Source organism: Hippichthys cyanospilos, chromosome 6, assembly GCF_059441005.1.
Source record: "Hippichthys cyanospilos isolate Australia breed blue-spotted pipefish chromosome 6, RoL_Hcya_1.0, whole genome shotgun sequence".
Lineage (NCBI taxonomy): Eukaryota > Metazoa > Chordata > Actinopteri > Syngnathiformes > Syngnathidae > Hippichthys > Hippichthys cyanospilos.
In genome coordinates, this window is record NC_142374.1 from 17,456,825 (window position 1) to 17,480,800 (window position 23,976).

General features: G+C 39.5%; 1 protein-coding gene and 1 long non-coding RNA gene across 2 annotated transcripts in view; both read left to right on the plus strand.

Annotated features, from left to right (window-relative positions):
* Nucleotides 1-23,976, plus strand: part of LOC148422509 (uncharacterized) — a 61,279-nt gene that overhangs the window by 29,150 nt on the left and 8,153 nt on the right. The window contains exons 4-5 of the long non-coding RNA XR_015865896.1: nucleotides 14,181-14,352; nucleotides 16,937-17,045. This is a non-coding gene — a long non-coding RNA (uncharacterized LOC148422509). The remainder of the gene's footprint in view (nucleotides 1-14,180; nucleotides 14,353-16,936; nucleotides 17,046-23,976) is intronic.
* On the plus strand, nucleotides 1,037-2,304 carry foxb1a (forkhead box B1a). The gene has a single exon (XM_088418392.1). It carries the CDS (start codon nucleotides 1,309-1,311, stop codon nucleotides 2,260-2,262), a length of 954 nt encoding a protein of 317 aa, XP_088274518.1. The 5' UTR covers nucleotides 1,037-1,308; the 3' UTR covers nucleotides 2,263-2,304.

Here is a 23,976-nt window from a genome sequence, read left to right on the forward strand (position 1 = left end):
TAAATGGGTCAAAATTAATGACCTGAAAAACAACCATTTTTTTCATTTTGACCCAACATTTTGGGTTTAACCAAAGCAAAACAAAGTTGTATTTGTTGTGTGTGTTTTTAATTTATAGGACCAAACTTTTAAGGTTAGAGACCCAAAACGTTGAGTTTGATTACCCCCCCCCCCCCACCCCCACACACACACACATACGCACACACACACAACATTTAGGCTAATTTTGACTACTGTTTTTATGATGCAGAAAATAAAATCGACTTTTTAAATGATTTGATCAACAGTTTGGCTACGGTATTGATAATTGCTTTCCATAATAAAAGCGGATGCTTGTAATTATTTATTTTGACTTGACCCAATAATAATCCGTCTCCTTTCATAGAAGACAAAAATTAGAGAGAGATGGAGAGGCTGGTATTCTGATGATTTGGAATATTGTAGGTCTCCAAAAGATAATTCAATTATCAAAATAATTATAGATTAATTCAACCATTGATTAGTTTTTGATTAATTTCCCCCCTCTAATTAACTCATTCACTGCCAGCCTAGTTGTGTGACTTCAATAGCCGCAACCCATTAAAGAGAGATCTTTGACGTCTATAAACGTCGATGGCAGTGAATGTATATTTATTTTTTGTTAACCTCACTTCAGAAATACATTTTCTCATGAATACTAAAAACAGCACACGGGCCTTTACACGTTTTAATTAACCGTACACTCGCATTTTCCTCTAAAATAAATCAAAAATCAGACTTCCGATGCAGTTGTATGCTGAACATGTGTGCAAGTGTCAAGCATAAGCAGCGCATACCTCCACACACCGAGTGCCATCGCAGTTCAATTCCGGCGGCCGAGCCTTTTCACCCCTTTTTCTGTCTTCAAATGGAAATGATTTCCATTGGCCCAAGGTGTCCATGTAAATTGGTGTAAATGAAACCAGATTATGCCTTCCTCCCTCGCGCCCCCCCCCGCCCCCCCGCCCCCTCCTCCCTCCTCCTCCCATGGCAATTGTCATGTGATAGCAAAGAGGTGGCACATTAATGGAAGCTCCTCGGCGGGGGTCTTTTCTGCTCATGTCACCACATAAAACTATCAGATGGTTCGAGGAGGGCCATGGAGGAATCATCCACTTAGTCCGGGACGCCGCGATGAAGTCTTGTGAGCTCATCTAGCGGGACGAGCCGAGAAAAAAAGGCGTCCGAGCGAACTCCTCCTGCATGAAGAAACTCGCGCCAAGGAATTAAGGGTGACTATACTTCGTTGTTGTTTTTCGGAGGGTGGGGGGGGTGTAAACTTTATCGAGGATGCCTCGTCCGGGGAGAAACACGTACAGCGACCAGAAGCCCCCGTATTCGTACATCTCCCTGACGGCCATGGCCATCCAGAGCTGCCCGGAGAAGATGCTCCCCCTGAGCGAAATCTACAAGTTCATCATGGACCGCTTCCCTTACTACCGAGAAAACACGCAGCGGTGGCAGAACTCGCTGCGGCACAACCTGTCCTTCAACGACTGCTTCATCAAGATCCCGCGGCGCCCGGACCAGCCGGGCAAAGGCAGCTTCTGGGCGCTGCACCCCAGCTGCGGGGACATGTTCGAGAACGGAAGCTTCCTGCGGCGCCGCAAGCGCTTCAAGGTACTGGGCGCCTCCGACCATCACCTGGCCCCCAGCAAACCGTCGGACGCCGCCCACTACCTCCAGCAGCAGGCCAAGCTGCGGTTGAGCGCTCTGCAGGCGGCCACCGGCACGCACCTGCCCCAGATGTCCACCTACAACCTCGGGGTGTCCCAGGGCTCCACCTTCAAGCACCCGTTCGCCATCGAGAACATCATCGCAAGAGAGTACAAGGTCCCGGGGAGCTTGGCCTTCTCCACCATGCAGTCCATGTCGGCCGGCTACCCGCTGCACAACCAGCTCACCACGGCCTGGCCGCACATGTACAACGGCGGCGTGATGGACGCGGCGGCGGCGGCGGCCATGGCGCCGGCCGACTACGGCGCTTACGGCGTGCCCGGCATCAAGTCGCTGTGTCACGGGGCGCAGACTCTCCCGGCCATCCCAGTGCCCATCAAGCCCACGCCCACCTCCATGGCGGGCTTCTCGGCGCTCCCGCACCACCTGCCCGCCTTCCTGCAGTCCAACTCGCCCCAGTCCCTCAGCCCGACCTCCCCGCAGACTGCCACTAGCCAAAGCAGCCCCGCCGCCCCCGGCGAGACGCTCACCGGCCCCGCCACTCTCCAGTCGGTGGCTGTGCACTGACCAAAAAAAAAAAAAAAAAAAAAGAATCCCACAACTTCCAAAGTTTCTATATCCTTGTCGTACGTCGGACTCAAAGGCGAGTTGCATATTGATTCACTCGTGTGTGTGTGTGTGTGTGTGTGTGTATGTGTGTGTGTGTATGTGTGTGTATATATATATATGTTGAATGTGTCGCTTTAAACCATGCGTGTCCCGAAAAAGTCCAGCACAGTATTGCTCTTCAAGAAAATATAAATTATTTGAAAAAAGTTTCACAAAAAACGGAGAGGTTTTCTAAGGCCCCACACGGGGAGCTTTCAGTTTTATACGCGCAAAACTTTTGCACACTTTTCTGTGTGGCCACTGGAATGACGCTTTCCTCCAATAATGGAGTGATACCAAATAGGCTAGATTTCTCTGTAAAAAAAAAAAAATCACAAAAAGAAAAATCATCAGAAAGTATGTGACGTGCTCAAAAATGCCAGATGTGAATATTGCAAATAACTGAAATGTTGTAAAATGCACTTTTTAGTTCTACGTTTTAGATATCTATTTTCCAGAAAAATATGTGTTTTGTGAAGCATTTAATTTAAAAACGACTGTGGTGACCACGTGCATCAGTTGCTGTAAATTTGTACGTTTTCTTTTAAAAGTGAAGCATGCATTCAAAACTAAGAAAAATGTGTTAATGTTCATGTTATTGTTTTTTTTTCGTTTCTTTTTTTTTTGCAAGCATGCGTACTTTTTAAAGTGTGCAAACATTCTGCAATGGATTGGAAAAAGGTCGTCCAAAATATTTTCTCATTAAAAGTGAAGTAAATGAATAAAATGTTTCTTGTAATCATTTTTATTTGAAATAATAATTTTTGCTATCATAAATATGCAACCATCAAATTGAACAAGTCAACTGCATGATAATAATTGTTCTTATTTGCGACTTGCTTAATCCCAACTTGTATAATTTTTCCTCGAAGCTGCAACAGACAGACATGATTTGTGCTCGCCATTAGAATGCACGGTGCAGCCGCGGCATGGCCACAGCTCAGACAAGTGTGCTCATTCATCAAGCTGTGCGCCACAAAAAGAAAAAAGTCCAACAAAAAACATTTTAACAAGCGATCCGCACCCCGGATTCGCACAACGTTTTACAGCGGCTAATGGAATAATCGATATTTTACAGTTATGATGCATGCGAATTTTTCTCTCCGTTTTGCACACTAAATTTATTAATTGAGCAAAACACATTCTACAATTTTTAATTTCTTTAATTTGATGTTTTCTGCGTTATTTAAACTCAATTCAAGCAGCGCCAGTCAGTCCATCGCAGGGCATTAAACAAATCCATTCCGTCACTTTATGCAATGGACTAGATCAAATAAAGGCGATCGGGCCACTTCATTCAGCTTCATTCACTCGGATTGAAAGTGCAAAGAATAGCAAACTTCAACTGGGCCACCAATGTAGATTTAGCCTTTTTCAGCAAGACAAAAAGCCTGATTTTTTTCACAAACACATTGCTGACTGGGGAACTAGGAAACGAGCTGCGAGACCCTTTTGGAATTTAAATCCACCCCTCCCCCATCGACTGTTTGTACAACAGTGTCAGTTTTTTTTTTCTTTCACTTTTGTGTTGTCGGAGCAACGTTAAGTCTTGATTGATTGCTAATGTTGGAACTAGGACAATACGTTACATGCGTTTATTTTTGACCGAATAGTATAAAAAAAAATACCCAGAACCTTTCAGGATAAATAAAATGTAATTTCACCTCATTATACAAACATGTAAGACACAAATATTTATTTTTACTATTGGCATTTTCTTTACTCAATGTGGAGTGTGTGTATATTGGTAAAATTCAAAGAGAAAATTGATGTTTTCACCATATGAATTTTAACTAAAAAATGGAGGTGTTTTTTTTATGAGCTATTGCAATATTATTGTGAACACACAAATACACACGCACACACACACACACACACACACACACACACGCACACTCGCAAACAAAAAAGTATAAAAATATATACACTGTAACAAATTTCTGTAAATTTACAGAAATGTACACACATACACACACACATACACACACACATATATTTATATATATATATATATATATATATATATATATATATATATATATATATATATATATATATATATATATATATGCACACACATTGTATTATTTACACAGTATTAGTCTGTTTCTGTGAACATACAGTATATGGATAGCCTATAAATAAAACAATTTGTACACTTGTACATTTAAAACAGTTTTCTATTCGATACACAGTTAGATGGGCACACTTACTTAAATAAACACACAAATGTGTATGTTTATACATGTATATATTTATTTACAATATACAATTTTAAAGTGTTATCTATTGAGAGAAGGAATTGATACCAAATGAAAATATGGAGAACGGGGCTCAAATAATAATTTAGGGATGAAAGTCAGGTGGAACAGGTGTGAGGAAGAAAAAAAAATGAGCCAGGGTTTTGAGAATTACTTCAGTCAAAATTAATCAGGAAGCACATCCAGAGCAAAATGGCATTGACACATTTTAGTTTCTCTATGAAAAAAGCAAGAATCAACTCATGAAGCAAGTTTTAATTTGATAATTCCTCACCTACGTTGCTGGCATTGTCCTTGTTGCTCCACTATGTTCCACTTAGACAACGACGAAGGTCATCTCCAGCGTGGGATGAAATATGTACTGCATGCAAAACCTCAGTGTTGTAGTTTAATTAAAATAATTCATTAAAGTGGAGGCCCAAGGTAATTAGCATGTATAATTTATGATTTGCTTAATGCATGCGGGCGGTGGCCTCTGCAATAAACTCAACTTAACCTCAAGTATGGGGAACTGATACAGACGGGGCTGTTGTTATTTACTATGTGTTTATTGTTTGGCTATTTGTCAAGAGGATGTGAGTGTTTCGTAAAACCTGCCCGTTGTCTGGCTCTGGCAAACAACTTATTTGTTTATGGCTTTATCTTGTGGATTTATGCTCACAGCAAAAGGAAAACTGTCAGATTTGTTGTAAAGGGGACATACAGGGGATTACATTTCATTATATATATATATATATATATATATATATATATATATATATATATATATATATATATATATATATATATATATATATATATATATATATATATATATATATATATATATAGCATGTGTGTTTACCTGCTGGTCACTGGAGTTGAAAAAGAGTTCACATTTGGCACTGACAGAATGAGGACATTCACAAACGGCAGCAGGTATAGCTCGCCCAGTTTTCAGACAGCAGGCAGTTATTGCTGACTTCTCTGGGAAAAAAAAAAGCAAAAGTAATCACTGATGGACAAAACACATCTCTTTTCCTCTGCAAATGTGTCAAGTTTGGGCAGGACTCTGACATTTTCAAACATGCCTGCTGGCTGTTTTAATTTCTTTGCAAGCTTTTTTTTTTTCAAACAACAAAGTTAACCAAATATTTTCCCTTGGTGCTGTGCAGTATTGTAAACAGATTTAGTATTTTTTTTTTTTTACCCCTTATATTAGGTAGAATGGAACAACCACTTTACCTCTATTCTTGTGATGTGAACGTTTGCTGTATGTCCTATTTTTTTATTTAATTTGGCAAAATAAAAATGACTCAAGTAACCTCTCTCGTCTTCATATGGCCTAGATCAAACATGTTACATGGCAACGGGGGAGGGCAAAGGGCAGGTGTAGCGGCTAGCTGGGAGGAAAGGCAGTGCAGGGCACAAGCTTTCCTTGGCCGGCTCAGTCAAACACCCGTGTGTGCATGAAATTAGAGTGTCAACATCTAATTCATGCTGCTGGCTGGTGACTGTGAAACAAATTATGTCAGTGGGTGGCCAAACTCCACCGCAGCAGCAGACAGTGGACGTCATAAGAGATTCAGATTTGCCGGGTGTTCCCCGATTTTTGACATGATTGCTACAGACATGTTCGTATGAGATTCTATTTGGAGTCTTTACAAAAGGAAAACTTGATTTTCAGTCTTCACTGTTTGGCTTGGACCCATTCGCATTTGGTGTTTGTCGTAGTACTAAAGATCTCAACATCTGCCAAAAGTGGTATGTGTCGATGATAGTAATAATTCGTGATAATTTTTCAGTGTTTTACAAAAATCATTATGGTCCATCAAATCATTCATGTAAAGTTTTTTTTTGTACATCTTTCACATGTACACTACATATCGTTGGCATAGGGGGTCATTTTTCTCCTCTTTTTGACCCAACTCTTTTTAAGAGTATAAAAATGTTGGTTAAAAATTAAACTGCAATCGAATTGAGTCAAAAATAACCCAAAATGGGTCAAAAATGGACTTAACCAACTTTCTAGTTAAAATGATGAACTCATAAAGAGTTGGTCCTTTTTTGACCTAGTTCAGATTGTTTTTGACCCAACTATTTTGACAATATAAAGAATTTTGTTAAAGAATGTTGTTAAAAAATTGGAAAAACACTGGAAAACTGTTCAGTCGGGTCGGCTCACTGAAAGAGTGGTTAGCTCGTCCGCTTCACAGTTCAGAGTCCCGAGTTCAAATTCAATTTGCCCCTGTGTGGACTTTGCATGTTCTCTCCGCGCCTGCTTGGGTTCTTTCGCGGCAGTCCGGTTTCCTACCACACTCCAAAAACATGCATGGCAGGTGTTTTGGACACTCTAAATTGTCCTTAGGCGTGAATGGTTGTTCGTTCCTCTGTGCCCTGCGATTGGCTGGCAACCAGTTAAGGGTATCTCATGCCTACTGCCCATAGACAACTGGGATAGATACCAGCAAGCCTGCGACCCTAGTCAGGATTAGCAGCAATGGGTGGATGAATCATTTAGTCAAAAACAACCCGAATTGGGTGAAAAATGGCCTGCCAAATTTTTTTGGAGGTAAAATATATAAAAGTAAAGGACAAGTCAAATGGGTCCCTTTTTGGGTCAATTTGAGTTATTTTTGACCCAGTTTTTTTTTATTGTAAAGCATCTTGTTTAAAAAATACGCAGGAAAACAATTGGGACAAAAATAATTCAACTTAGGTCAAAAATGGATTGCGACAACTTTTGGTGTTAAAATATCATTAACTATTGGGATGGTGTGTTTTTTGATTGTCTAGAATGGTTAATGTGTTTTTAAGGCAAGGCTAGGGAAAAACATTTAATGATGAAGTAAATCAAATATTTCTAAATATACCAGACCATACTGTGAAATTAATGTACACATTTTTAAAAAATAACCAAAGGTATTTCAAAAATACCTGGATTTAAAATCATTTACTCTCACGGATGACTTATCTTCTTGTGGTAGCTGGTTCCACTTGCGTGCAGCATATCAGCTAAATGCTGCCTCACCATGTTTACATAAGCAGTCTTGCATTGATTTTTATTCGTCTCAGAAAGTTGACATTCAGAAAACTCTTAACTCAGGTCCACTTTTCACACTATAAGTACATTTCATTTGAGTGATACATAATAAATTCAGAGGGGCAGCCACATTCCCCGCCCGTAATACGGTTTTGAGTTCATGTGCAGATTTTTGTTCCGCCTCCCTTTATTGGCTCCTGTTCGCGTCGGGCGGGTCGAGACAAGGTGAGACAGAACCAACAGAACGGCATCCGTCAAACTGGAGTCTCCAGCCTTGACAACCTGCAGCTATTACATCTGACATGTCTCTCACAAGTCCTCTGCTGTTTCATTATTTAGCGACATGGAAGCACTTAATAGACCCGATAGGAGGTTGTGCACGCTTGTGAAGGGCGTGCTTTCTGTTGGCAATGCAGTCCGACCAAATGCTTGTTCATGCACAGCCTGAGTGTGGGAAGCCAGTAGAGACAAACAAGCAGCGTTAATGAAGGTACTTAACAGATTTGCCACAACTGTGTTTTTCCTTCTCAAGTGCTTTAGCTGTGACGTGTTACAACTGTAACAGATTCTGTGGATTTTATCAGCCTGCTGTTTCCCCTTTCAAACATGTGACAAGGAGCTAATTCTTCGCCGCTCCTTGGGATCTTATCATGGCCTCTCCTGCCGTAAACTAACACTTGCGCGGGACTTCAAAGGTGAGCCCAGTAGCAGAGGTGAGAAGGGGCCTTCACCCACTCGGGGCCAGTTACTTGTAGAGATGCGTTGGAGCTGATTAGCGGGAGTTACGCCAGCGATAGCCCCGTGGGGCAGCAGCTGGAGCAAGGAGGCGTGAGTTTTGACAGCTCCCGTTTCACCCCTCTGGGTAACCTGCCGGGTCAAGGGATCCTCGGAGGGGCCGGGCGGGCGGCATGTTGGATAGGAAGTTGCCGGTAATTGCCATTCAGCCGGTGGCATAGAAGAAGAGGCGGCTATAATCAGCCCAGATCAGAGTCCATTTCCTCTTTTGTGTATGAGAAGGGATTCCACCTTCCTTTTGCTACCGCCTGATAACATCTTATCTAAGTTTCTCTTGCCTCTTCACTTGGAAACCTCAGCTGAGAGTCGGCTCAGATGGCTGTTTGTTATTGCATAACAAGGCGACATTGTTTCGTTAATTCAACTTCATCTGTCTTTGATCCAATCTCATGTTGTCATGGCTGGTGTGAAAATCCCTATTAAGTGCCCGATCCAAGCGCTGCGCTCATTGTGATTGTGATTATCTCCTGCATTGAAATTCCACTTTGTTCCTTTGTCTCTTTGTTAGTGAGCACAATGTGGGGTTAATTAGCAGCCACCGGTAAATTCTGCGTTCCTGGATCCTTCATCACCGCTCAAGTGTGCTCTTCACTAGGAAGAACCAGGGCTGCTGGCACTAACAAGACCTAACACAAGACCCAGGGCCAATTGAAAGCAAGCGCAATACAAACGCTACGGTAACTTTAATCCCTTTCAGGCAACACAAGCCCTGCAGAGTCTCAATTGTAATTGTCTCTACACTTCATTAATGACTCTCATTGTGGCATTCTGTCTTGCCGAATCCTTACCAAGAATAGAGCGCGTTTTCAAGACAACACGTGAAAAATAGAAAAGTTTCGAGACAATGACATTGTCAAATCGTTTACATAGGAGTGTCCCTCATTTCTGTCGCAGGCCATGTAATTATGATTTCCCTGATATCGTCGGAGTGACGGTGAAAGCATACAATACTAACCATATTATATTATGCAGTACCCAATAAATTGATGGGTAACCAGTAGGGATAAAATAAGTCCTTGAGTTCCAAAAAATGTAGATAGTTGCTTATTAGTGTGCATCAGTTGTTCATGCACGACATGACAATAAAACACACCGGAAACCCGGTGAGGTCAACTTTTCCTCCGTTATGGCTACACCTAGCATGTATTAGCTAGCAGAGTGCTCAATATAGCCTCGTGTGATTGACGTAAAAAGGTCGGTACACTTTGAAGCTCAGATCCTGACACAGTTGCTGTTCTTACTGATCACTTTTTAACAGACCACGCTGAATTAAATGCTCGGATTTAGCCAGCAAATTTGTCTTACAGACCAACATTTATGGGCAGAAATGTGTCTAAAATATAATATTTCTAGAGGAAAGCAGTGTGGTGCTAAGCACAGTTTGAATATAAACAAAAAAAGCTTATCAAATATTTACATTATAAAAGTTGGTCATTCATAATTAAGCAGAACTGGGTTATTTAGTCTTCTGTGTTCATAATTGCTTTTCACCATGCAAATATACTTTTGCAAATTGATACTTAAGTGTCTGGGATTGAATGTCTGGACTCTTAAAAAAAAAAAAACGTGAACATACGTCCCTGGCATTGAATAAGTTAATGATTTTAGGACCCAAACCATTCGTGGATTATTTTTAAATCAATTTTGAATAATATTATGAAAGCAATATTAAGAATGTCTGATGACAACCATATACCTCAAATTTCTAGAGATTTTCAAGTTTTTCATGAAAGCCTACTCCTATGGTCGATCACGAGAGACATAATTGTCTTTTTCCGCAATCATTGCTGTAGGCCATGTGTTTATGTCATCTTGCCCTAAATGTCCTTGTCTGAGCGGGGACATGTGTGTGTGTGTGTGTGTGTGTGTAAACATAATAATGAATTGCTATGTTAAATTGATACTTATGAGTAATTTATGATTCTCTCAGCTAAGTAATAATAAGCAGCACAGCCTATTTCACTTACTGAGTTTTACCTGAATAAATCATATTTGTAAACCTTTATTGCCAATCACCTGCTCAAAAATTAGTTTTGTTATTCAAAGTTGTCATTCCTGGATTTAGGAAAACACATTAATGGTGACCAGTTCTTGGCTGTACCTCCATTCATTTTTTTAGCTGGTGTATTTGGTTGAAGGACATCTTGTACTAAACAGATATGCTAGATTTTATTTTGTTTAATAAAACAGTATGCGCAAAGGAACACAGGCAAAATTGCCACAAAGTAGATATAACGGTGTGTTACATTAACCAAAATTCATAGCTACTTCTAATATAAGTCTGTTCTTCTCATGTGCGTTTATCTGCAATATTGCCCTTCCGCCACTTCAGATTGGCCCGTTCCCTGGTGGTCTAATTTATGTTAAGTCACAAACCTCCCCTATGGCTGTTTTGAGATGTTCAGAATGGAGACTTGTGTGCTCCAGGTTTATGCCAGTACCACAATCCCTGGTGTAATTGTTCTCTATGGGAAAGCACATCTCACTGAAACCATCTGCAAGTCCATGGGGCAGTTTCCTAAGAATGAGCGGACTTCTTAGGGGGTTCCCTCCGCAATCCAGTTTCTCTTGTGAAGCAAGTAATTAATTCAAATCTCAGGAAGTCAATAGCTGCCCGGATCAGAGGCACGTATGCAGCTGCTGATACCTCCGTACATGCCGCTTGTCTTCTCAGGAAGTCACCAGACATTAAAAAAAAAGCTTCAATGGGTGCATACATTCACTCAGGCTTCAGATAACACAGAATTTAAACTGTTATTTTTGTGCACCTCGACGGTACAATGCACTTGTTGCTAATCTCTATTGCAATGGGGATGTGAACCGGCAACACACTTGGGAATTGGGGCTTTTTTGTGAATGATGAAATATACTGTCAGTTTTTAAGGTACTGTCCTTGCTTCTTGAAAAACCAAACACGACGACGCCCATAAATATCGCTGCAAATGTGATGCTGCTTCAAAAAAAAGCTTTCAACTAATCTTTTTTTTTTTTTTTTTTTTTTTAATGATTAGAGGTTTTCAAACTGGGGGGCATGGGCCCACTGTGAATGCGTTTAATTTTCACAAATTACAGTGGATTGGTCAACTCACCAGTGACATTCTTCAAGTGTAAAATTGATGTTTGTTAAAGGAATGTTTTAAAGCTAAGCAAAATGTATGTGTTTGGCAAAGGGTGGGGGGGGGCTGCAAATTTGTTTGGGAATCACTAGATTAATTGCTCAATTATTTTGTCAATTCATTGTCGATTTAACTAATCTCAAATGTATCTATATGGCTCTTTAAAATAGTCATTGCAGAGTAGAAAAGTGCTGTACATATTTTAAAATTGGTCGCGCAATAACAAACATAGTAAAAACGGTAAGTTAACATAAAATAAATCAACAAAATGATAAATAATAAATAAATACCAATGATATGAAGTAAAAATGGAAAATAATAACAAAACAGAATACAATACAACAGTGCCGAGTCTCACTTTGAGATAAAAGCCAAAGAATCGAAAAGTATTTTAGACAAGTTTTAAAGTTGGACAGTGAGCAGGGCTTGCAGTTTTTTTGGGCTTACTCGTTGGCTTAAGTAAAATGAATTACAATATTTAGTTTGACTTTTTAATTATTTTATTTATTTTTCTATTCAACGATACTAAATCTGTTTTCATATAGGATACAAAAATTCTGAAGGTATTTCCAGTCGAGCATTTGTCCAATTTTAGGTCTCCAAACGATTAATGGATGACCACAAATGTTTATTGATTAATTTGGTAATTGATTAGCTGCCGATTAATTGATTAATCTTTGCTCCTCCTGAAAGTCCCTAATTAAAAAATAAGTAGTTACCACTTTTAAAGTTGAAGTAACACACAGCCATACACTGGCTCCTTTTTTTGTGATGATGCATTGAAAAAAACAGCCACTCCTTTCTACTTTTTTGGGGTCATTAAATTTGTTGTACAGGATGATGAAACACCATGTAAGTGCCACAAGCAGAACTTTAAGAATCATCGCAATTTGGTGCAGCCAACCTTCTCTGTTTGTGACCTGCAAAGTGAAAAAAAAAAAAAAAATCATGAGACTTTGAGCTTTTCTACATTTGCAACTATTTGACAATAACTTGAAGGTGCGCCTGAAGTCTAATCGCCTTCGGTGGTAGATCTTTAGAACCACCTTTTCTGGCTCTTTTCGAGACGGGGCAGGACCCCGGCTAAACGCTTCGCTGGGCTGCTCACCTAAAAGCTCATTGTTATCCGGGCCACGGTGGAAGCCACTGCTGTGCTTCCAGCCTGTCGCTGACAAGAAGTGTAAATAAGGACGGATATAACAAACAAGGCTGTGCAGGCTTGCGTGTCGCTTGGAGCTTCACAGGGCATTGCGTTAGCCAAACTTTAATTATTCTGTTTGTCATAGGGACAGCGCAATGGTCGGCTAATTTCCTTTCTTTGGATGTCATTAGATTGTACCGGAGTAGACAATTGAAAAGAAAGAGTCTGATAGTTTGGACCGTCTGATCACTTAATGTCATTTAAATTGAATGCTATTTTTAGTTCTATTTTATGACAAGAGCAAATTATTCAGGGGAAATATTTGAAAATTAAATCATTGTTATAACCAAAATTGAATACTAATCAAAACTTTAGGTATCTACTATGATGGAGTTGGATCTAGAAGTGCAGCAATGAATGAAAACGACATAACAGTTACTCTTGGCTCAGCTAACAAATAACAAACAAGAAAATGAACACAAAAGCAGTTATCTTTGCTGCTTAATTCATATGCCCCAAACTCGTTATTAACCATAATATTTAGACATATTTAGACTAACGTGGCTGCGTTTACCATACTATTATAAAGAAAAGCTTTGTTTTCCTTGCCCTATAATCAAATGTTGCCCTATAATTGTTGCCCTTATAATTGCCCTATAGTCAAAATTGTCCAAATCCTCAACATTTCAGCTGTAAATATTCTGAGATTTCTTTAGTCCTCTATACCAATATAATAAGAATTAATGTGATGAGAATCAAAACATGCTTTTAAAATATCAGAATAATCGACAAAGACAATCATGAGATTAATCAATTACAGTATATTAATTGACATGTACATGGGTACAGGCCAATGGGAAGGGAACACTTGGTGGAAACAAAAAACTTTTACAGGAGAGCTAGAAAAGCATGAAAAACCAAGAAGCGATGTTGGTTCATTTTTCACTGAAATTCACTGTTTTGAACCATGAAATACAGAATAAAACCAAATATTACGCTGTGAAAGTTGACTTTTTCTCAAAATTGGGGGTCCCGTAGCTATGGAGTTTAATACATTTGTAGGAAAAAAAAACCACACACACACACTGTTGCACATTGTTTCTCTATGTACGGCGAATCAAAAAAAAAAAAAGTGCAAACATTTTGCTAAGTGGTCCCACTTTCTTGGTCCGTACCAATTTGTTGTTTAATTTATCAACCTGTACATAAAAAAAATGTATAATCACTTACATAGTGTTTTTTGATGGATGTTTTCTAGAATTGTGTACTATGCGATACTGTATATTTTTATATATGTTTTGTTCATTCTCATGACACTAAAATGACCAACCCAAATATAAATAATAAACAGACTGGATTTTCACAAGGTGAGTTTTTACACAGTCAGTGTTTAAAAATGTTTGTATGCCGAATACGGGCACTTAAACAACTTTATTGACATTTCCACTGCGACCGAATGGAATCCATGTCAACAAGTTTTTCTCCCACTTGACCCCTGACAGTCAGGAGTCCCGCTCGTCTTTGCGTGGAGTGTGTGTTGTGCGTGGTGATGAAGGGTCCTCCAGCATACCGGCGAGTTATGAGGCCACCTCCCGCTACGTCCTCTCTGCGCTGGAAGGGGCTTGCCCTGGTGGCCACAAATCAGCGGGGAAAGCAGGCTGGTATCTTCAAAGGGTGGGTTTCAACCCCGCCCCACGCATGATTTACAGCCCCCGCAGAGACAAAGTTAGGCACGGCCACTGTCTTTGCACCTGGGCTTTTATCAAGCAACCAGGATGAGCTCTTTGCAGAGGACATTCAAATGTACAAGGAGCAGATTAGGCCGACTCAATCTTCTTTTGCTGGCGGAAAGAAAGAGGCCTGGCCGACTTCAAAAAGCCTTCTTTTGCCTCCGCTTCTTAAACGAGTGAAAGGCTCCGCCGCTCAACACAGCCTTGCGTATTCAAAGTGCTAATTCACAACTTATTCCTCTAATACACTCGCGAAGCACTTTTAATTGTGTTAGTTCGCATTCCAAAGGCATGTTTGTAGCTTTTAATTGGGGGTGTCTTTGAAATCATTGAAATGTATGACATGTGGGGCCAACTTAAACAGTTCCCGTGCTTGGCTCCGAGGCGGAATTTGCATTCCCAGGCCAGGGCGCTTGCTCAAATAGAGGCCATGACACTAATGAGCGGCTTTTCAAATGTTGCGCATGCTTGTCATTGTTGTCATTTCAAAGATAAACCTAAATGTACGATTATTTGTGCGTTTTGACCCTTGCGACTTGTTTTCGACGCTTGTTTGTTTTCAACTTTCAATGACTGAGACACTTAAGTATCAATTTATTACTTAAGTATCTGGAAATTAATGTCCTTAATGTACTTCAGTGTCGATTTAAGACTTAGGTATCTGGGACTTAATGTCTGGACTCTTTAAAAACTTGAAAATACATCCCTGGCATTGAATGAGCCAAGTGCTAAAGTAATCAATTGGCTTAGTGCCTAAAGTAATCAATTACTTTTGTACATTTGTACTTAGAGTAATCAATTCCTACTTAATTACCTTATTTAAATGATTACTTTAGTACATAACTACCTAAAGTAATTATCCAGTTTAGTATTTAATTCCTTTAAGTAATTGATTACATTTGGCATGTAAGTAATTGATTGCATTAGTACTTGTATCACTTAGGACTAACCATTTTTAGACCCTTTTTTAATCAAACACTTGAAGTAATTAATTACTTTTGTACTTGAGTATGCCAAATAATTAACGGAGGTAATTGACTACTTTAGCACTTCACTATCTAAAGTCATCAATTACTGTAGTATGTCATTACTCAAAGTAATCCATTACCTTAGAACTTAAATACCTAAGGTAATTGATGATCTTAGTACTTAATTTCCTCATGTAATCGATTACTTTAGTACTGAATATGTTCATAAAGTTAAAATAATAGACAAAATAACTTTTATTGGATGGAAACGAATGGAATATTTTGTAATAGTTAACAAGATACTTAGCAGTAACAAGCTAATGTTTGTAATTAATTTCATAACTAATTTTCTTCATGTAAATGTAATCCCTATAAAAACATTTTTCTACTTGCTGTCGACTGAAAATGTCATCACATGTGCTCAGGTAACAGCCATTCACTGCTCACCTATTTTTATGGTATAGGCAAGCTGAACCACAATTGGCTGAGCCCTGACTACATCTGATGTCATTTTCCTTCGAGAGCAGGTGGCAAAATCCATCCATCTATCTTTGGCCAATCACAAAAATAGCAAAACGTGTTTCTAAAAGTAAAAACTGGGCAAAAAAAAGGTTATCAGAGTGATTGTAGAAACTACATTAACTTTTTACCAGTGAAAACAGCCAAATGAGTATTCATTTAATTTGAAATGAGTAAAATACATGATTTAGTTACTACAATTATTTAATATGTGAGACCTCTTAAAATGGAAAAGGCTGTGTAAAAGCTCTGCGGACTAAAGGAAGGGAGCAGGGTGCACGGGGGTTCTTTCTCTGTCAATGCACATGCTCACAGTGTGTTCAAAACATTTTGGCCAGTCTCAGTTACTTTTTCAGATAAACTTCTTTCTCCCTGAATGAATTCTTTCTTCTGCCTTTTCTGTCGAGCACTCCTGAATCATCCTTTAATCCAGAGAAAAGGAGCCCAGCACTGGCTGTCATTTAGCGCTGCCACTGCCAGGATTGCTGGCTTAAATAAAGTCAGTGTAGCATGAATCTCATTCTGTGTGGATGTATGGCCCTGGGATGCTGAATGTTGCGTCTGGAGAGCCAGTCCTCCTCCAAAACCTCCGTGCGAATGCTTGGCGACTGCACGGTTACCCACAGTAAAAAAGAGGACCACCCACTTAGGGTTGAGAGGGGATTTGAAGCTCCCCCTGCCTGCCCATTTCTTTCCGTGCCTTTCTGATGGTGTTTGCAATGTAACTCTTTAGCTCTCTGAATGTGAGGCTCCAACTGTTGAATTTGGGGTACGCCATGGCGTCTGTATCAGTATGTCATCGTCTCAACAATGATGGTGAGCCTCAGTAATGTAGTGGCATGAAAATGTTTCCAAATAATGAACCGTCCAGGTCTTACTATAAGTGGCTAGATATTAACGCGTAAAAAGGAAGTCAATCCAAAAATTGTTCTGACGATTATTTTCGATTTGGCATCACTTGTCTGAACATGTTATTCTGGTTAATATTGTGTTTGTGGAATATGAATTCGGAGCTAACTCCATCTGTTTTATCAATTTCAGGGAGTGACCGTTTTGCCTCTTGCTATTGATTGAAAATGACACAATCACAGTTGTCGGGGAACCAATCATGGCTCGACTTGAGAACGTCACAAACAAACTCAAAAAACAGGTTTGTTGTCATCGGCCGTTATTTGATACCATGGGTCATTTCAACATGTATATTGCTAAATGTTGCTTTGTAAAGAGCCACCATACAGTAAACTCATTCAATTTTGACATTAGCCCAAAATGCTCACCCTCTCATTGTCCACCATTGCAATATTGCAATATTTTTTGGGCCAAATATAATTTCAGCTACCCTATTAAGAAACAGCACATTTGAAACATCCCAAACAGCCTGGTTTGGTCAAAAGTGATCAGTAGGAACAGCAGCTGTGTCAAGTGTGCAGAGTCATTTAAGTCTATCAAGCCAGCCTATATGGAGCACTCAGGTGCTGCTAGCTGGCTTCTTATTTATGCTGGATGCAGTTATAGCGCAGCCCGAGCCACCGGTAAACATTGGCGACAGTTGCCGTGTGTCATATTCAGCATAATTAAGTAATTTGTTAGCGATTTAACGTGATTTCATAACAACATAGTGTTTATTTTTATCGGGAGTTGGGCCCAACAGTTGCATTAGAGAAACCAGTCAAGCAGTCTAGGGTAACACTGCTGCTGGGAACAACTTCAAAATAAAAGCATATCAAGGTATTTGTGTACAAATAATATTTCATAGTCAGGCTTATATTGAAGTCTTATCACTGTTCCTGTGTTTTCATGCAGAGCATTAACATTTGTTGCTGCGATCGGCTTGACGTATTTTGTGATGGTATTAAGTGGATGTTATCAAGTCTACGGGCCGATGCTATATTGTGTATTTCATATACGTTGATGTCGCCCTCTTCTTGGTGCAGACAACTCAGGGTCTTTTCTCCCTTCGCCTTTGCCACTTTTCTTTACCATCTTGTATATTTGGATTTCCCGCTTCACTGCTCCACCCCAAAGTGTTCATTTTCAACTACCCATCTCCATTTACAAGCTGTTTTTATCAACTTTTTCCACAAAGCCCAACAAAACGAAGGGAGGGGAGCTTCGCCGCCAGCAGGGGTGGAACACCGCCGGGAACATTGTCCATGAACTTCTCCTCATCTCCATAGCCCAGTCTTGTAGACAAACAATCTTTCCATATGCAGAGGACGGGGTCACGGCGTTAACAGAAGGAGGAATGCTGTGGGGAGAAAATATTGTCCACCAATGACACAGAAGTAATTTGGGTCTCACTGAGCGATTTCATCGGGCTCTTTTGTTGCCTCAAAGTGTTTGACCCGGAGGTCCCTGTCAGCGTCGTTCTTAATGGCAGCCTGAGCAGAGTGACAGGCCCAGAAAGTAAAACATTTTACTACTAATAGCGGGGCTCCAGAGGCTTAGGCATAAATATTTAAGCTCCTCTCCCTTGTCCCAAATACTGGGGGGTCTCCATGGTGCATTTATCTATAATGCAGGAAAAAGAGCAAATATATCCGCTGGATGCCACCATAATAGCTTGTTGGCACTTTTTCTCCTCTTTTTCAAGAGTTGTTAAATGGAATTAGCGAGCGTGTTAACTCAAACTTTTTCCTTTCACCAGAAAACCGCCGGCGCACATTTCGCGACCCTCGCGGGACTTAAAATATTAAACCGGCTCTCGTCAATAAGACTATTTCCTTCATATGGCCGAGAAGTGCGCGCTTTGGCCTTTTTCTCAAAGTAAACTTCATTAAAAAGTCTATGTGGCTTGTGAAGGTGGTCTGACGTGCCTTGAATGATGGTCTCCCCAAACAAAGCTGCTACACAAGCTGTCGAATTATCTCTGTCAAACTTTGGCGTAATCTGAGCTGATCCTCTTAAAAATATTTAAATGAAAACATTTGCACATCAATTGGGCTCCATGGCAACACTGTGTGTATTCTTCTCGGGGGTGCCTCTTTAACACTGAGCTTTAGAGAACCACAACTCCTTCTGTTGTGTTGACAAACAACAAAACAAACAATATTAAATGGAGGAGCTGGGCTTTTTCACACCATTGATGGATAGTGGATCAGAAAGGCGGAGGGAAATGGAGTTGAATTGAACACTCAAGTTGGAGACGTCCGTAATTATATGATTGGTGCTGTGGGATGAGTCGTTATACATGGGCTATAAAGCCCACTGAGAGCGTTTGGAATGAAGAGCGGATCCAATGCAGGACCCTTCATAAATATTCACTGAGCCACCTCATCAGTACTTTATGGCTGCTTATTATTGCTGCCATGGTGAGCCCCGGAGGAACTCCTCGCCCCCTAGTGGCAGATCAATAAATTAGACCGACGGTCTCTCATGTGCACGTAAAAATGATCAACACAAAAAAGTGTCCACCTTTGGGATCTTTGTGAAAGCTCTGTTTTCAAAAAGAAAACATTCACTTCATTTTAAATCAATTTTTAAATTGATTGATGGATGATGTTTGGCTGAATGTGACGGTTTGGGTCAAACCATTCTGATTTTGGAAAGGGTTTTTAGAATAATAAAATTGAATAGCCTACATATTGTAACATTACTTATATGACTTTAAAGCATTTTATTTAACATTTACAAAATCTAGTGTTTATTTTTAAAGCGTTTTTGCATGGATGTTATAAATTGTTAAATAATGCTGCCAAGAGATTTAAAAATGAGATGAATTAATAAAATCTGAGATTAATTGATTTTTAATCTCGTCTAAAAAGTTCTGAGAAAAAATCTTCAACTTCATAGTTTTAAAATTTGTATATATTGTATTATTGTGGCAGATCAAAAAACTAATATACAACAAGAAAAAAAAGTGTCTTCTATTTTCTCAAAAAGACGAACATATCCAGTTGTAACCATTTACTTTCTGCTGCGTTTGCGACTCGTTTCAAGTACTGTTTGACCAGTTTCGACCATCAGAAGGAATGGGATTGTTTGCTTCTGTCAACGGTCAAATAATTAGAAAATAACATTAAGGTACATCATCCATTCCGACCGATGTTCTTGAGTTAATTTGGCAAACAGCTTTGTGATGGCTCGCTGCAATTAGCATCTTTATTTGTTGCCATGGTTAGCTGCAGCCATAGTCGCAGCCGGGGGCTTTACATTTATGTGGTAAGCTGAACCTGAGCTGCTTCTGTGCTATGCAAGCTCATTGTTACAAAGAATATCACTTATGGAGGAATTTATCATTCATTGGACTGACAACTCTCACATGGTCTTCCATTTTCATGTCTTCTTTCTGGTTCAGAACTTGCCCTCTCACCCATAACAGGAGCCTATCAGGTTATGCTGAACACAAAGACAGCCAATCATTTTCCACTTTAGGGTGTGAGCGACTTTGTTTTCCAAGTTTCAATAAGGCTAGCGTGTAAAAAGCAGAACTAATCAGCATACAGAAAGCAAAAAGTTTGAGTACTTAATTGATCACTATTCAAATCTTAATCTCAAACCGCAAATTTTATAATCTGATGAACCTCCTGCAGTGCCTTCAAATATCCAATTTGAGGATCATGGAATTAAACACAAGCTCAACTCAAACTCAAATGGCTTCTGAATTCATTAAAACAAATAAACAAACAAAAATGCTACATACAGTGTATGTCTAGGTGAAGCGACACAATTATGTTGCGAAAACAACAGCACTTCCGCTGTACTTCCTTTTGTATTCTGGGAAACAAGAGAAACACTGTATAGCTGGTGGCTTCACGAGGATTTGGATGGCGGATTAATTAATTTGTTGCTAATAGGCATAAACAGGAGAAAACAAACTTCTTTACTTTCAGGCTTGGGATGCACACTTCTAAGTAAGTAATGTAAATTATGCAGATTGTGTTGGTTATTCTGACAAAGAGGTTTTTTGTACGAGGTGCTTTAAAAGATTGCTCCTTCCTGGCATTTTATCAATTGCACACTCCCATAAATAAATCACCGGGCGCATTTGAATTACGAGTCTGCTTTGCTCAAACAAATACTGTGTCGTGATTAATGATATGGATTGTTCACAAAGGATTTAATGTCATAATTCACATGTCGCCAGTGTCGTACAGCGCGCGCGCTCATTCAGTTAGCGCCGCAGTTCAAACATTAGTTCTTCAACTGCCATTCAAATGATTATTCTGAGTTCCAAACAGGCAGCGCGTGCGCTGCAGCTTTTTGTACTCGCCAACTTTTTTTGCAGTTTGCTTTCCTGCAAGAACGCGACTGATGCAACCCAAACGAAGATGTGGGGCCAGGTTGCAGCCTCGTAACTCTGCTGCAATCCATGCCTGCAAACGCAGCCCCCTGGTCGTCTCCATAAAAAGTGCTTTAATCAGCAGAGCATCAATTAACAGCCAACAGTTAGAAATAAAATGTCACCTTGCCGTTTCAGGGAGAAGCCTTCTCCCCTCGAGGTTTCGAGTGGGGAACTTTCAAATCCTTTCTTATGGTAATTTCCTGATGCTGCTGTGTGCTACAACACACAATTTCCATTGACTTCAGGAGTGCTAATTATGTTTGCAGAGTTTTCAAACCCAGAATAGCAATTAACACCAAATATTTTTCTTATAAAATAATTAAAGCCTGTTTCTTTTTCCCCCCATGAAGCTCGTGTTTGGGCTTAGTTTTTGCTTTAGAAAGGTCCATAAAAATAGTGGCCATAAAGGTCAAGCAAGCATTTGTATGCAGTTACTTATGGTGCTTTTCTACTGAACAATACCAGGTGGTTTTTAAACACCGCAGTTTGTGACTGTTGGTTTTCTGTTTGAAAACTGCCTTGCAAAAATATATCGGCCTACTGCTTCAAGAAAGTAAAGTGGAGATATTAACTCATTCAATCCCAAAGGCGTGTTTATCTGTCTTTGCAGTCCAGCATTCAGTGTACAGTATTACTCAAGTATTTAAGTAATTAATCAGGTACTAAAAGTACTGATTACGCTCATGTATCAAGTAAGCACTTTAATCCTTTTTGTTTTTAGAGTAAGCAGTTACTTCACTACTTAAGAACATCAATTAATCAATTAGCTTAGTACCCAATTCATTAATTGCTTATTTCACCAGTCTTTTCAGACCCTTGTTCGGCCAAACATTAAAATAAATGATAAAAAGACACATATTACTTCATTTAGTACCAGCAAATTTTAGACACTCATTTATCCAAACACTTGAAAAAAATTGAATGTCGAGACGCAAACGTTTCACATACCCCTCATACATTCAAAGAGAAAATTAATCATATTCTCTGTGATATTACATAATAGGTTTCTTTCAAACCTATTGGTACAACTATATGCCATGCACTCTTGAATTTTTGGAACAGGGAAAAAAAAAACATAACACAATAACAAAAACACAAATGCAATGTAATTAGACGAGTTTACCAAGATGGCCGTTGCCAGCTTTTTTTTTTTTCAGTTGACAGCACAAGGCAAAATGGCTCCTCTCTGAGAAAGACATGTATCATATTAGAACACAATATTATAATAATGTCTAGATCAGAGATGCCAGAATAACGGATTTATTGTGATCAATTAATTAGAGTCACAGTTAAAGTGTCATTTTTTTTAAAAAACACATCTAATTTTTAATATCTATTCCGAATACATTATGTATGCTGATTAGATCCATTTTTATGCAGCGAGCTTCTTGTGGTTGAGTTGTTGGGGTTGTAAAAAAGAAGGTCAATCACATCCTGAAGTGGACACTGATTGGCTGTCATTGTCTTTCGCATAAGATGATAAGCTACTGTTGTGGAAAGAAGGGCAAGTTAAAGAGCGGAAGCAACGTATAAAATGAGGCGTATGTGAGAGTTGTTGGTCCGATGAATGCTATATTAAACTTTAAAGGAAACGCCTTGCTTAGGTAGTGATATGTATTCTTTGTAAGAAGGTGCTTGCTTACCATAGAAAGAGCTCAAGTTTAGCTTACCACATAAATACAAAGCACCAATGAAGCAAAATTCCTCGATAAATTAAACTTGAGAACATTTGCATTTGAGTAAGTCAACTACAGACAGCAATGGATGATATTTTATTATATTGTTATTTTATAAGTATTTGGCAATTGACACAAAAAACACACCATTCCATTGAATGGGTGAAACTAAAAGCTGCAGCCAGAACTTGTGACTACTGAAGTCTCAAATGCATCCGTTAAAGAAAATCAATTAGTGAGACCCTTTTTTGTTGATGCGCATTTGTCTTTTGATCTGCCACAGTAACACAATATATCTAAATAAATAAAACTCAAGGTGACTTTTTTCTCAGAATTTTTTTGTTGAGGTTAAAATGAGATTATTAGATCAAATAATGACAGATCTTGGGTGGCTCTTTGGATGAGTGGTTAGCATGTTAGCATGTTAAAGGGACACTGTGTAAGATTTCCGGAGGAGTGCCACCCCCATATAATAAATTTAAAGATAACTAGACCTACATTATATTTAAAACATACTGTTGGTTGTTAAGAACACATTTATTTGCAAGTTTTTGAAATTGATAATAATTTTATTTATTCTGTTTGAAAGCGAAACGGTCTAAATCTTAAACACTGTCCCTTTAAGGGACCTGAGTTTAAATCAAGCTGGCTCCGACCTTCCTGTGTGGAGTTTGCATGTTCTCCCCGAGCCCGTGTGGGTTCTCTCCGGGCACTTGGGCTCTAATTTTTAACTCATTTGACAGCAATATTTTAGACTATTGGGGCTGCATCGAAGATTTTATTTGTGGGTTGACTTCTTGTCAGAAATAGCTCACAGCGATATTCACAAAAGCAGGCACAATTGAAACCATGTTAACTGTGTTTCCCCTTTTGCATATAATGCTGAATATTTCAGAATAACTGGCGGTAATATTGCGATAGTTTGGCTTGAAGGCGGGGCCGCTTCAGACCAAAAATATGGAAATTGGGACCGGGTGCTGGAGAGTTGCCAGTTTGCTTCCCTAGGACTACTGCGGCACCCTTGAGCAAAGGACACCCCCCCACGTCTTCCCCTCTAATATCGCTCGGGGCACTTGTACATACGCATCCCCCACATACTGACGTCTCTCTTTGTGCATGTG

What these genes read in the sequence shown, in the direction of transcription:
- foxb1a (XM_088418392.1), top strand. Translation starts at nt 1,309, where the DNA reads ATGCCTCGTCCGGGGAGAAACACGTACAGCGACCAGAAGCCCCCGTAT.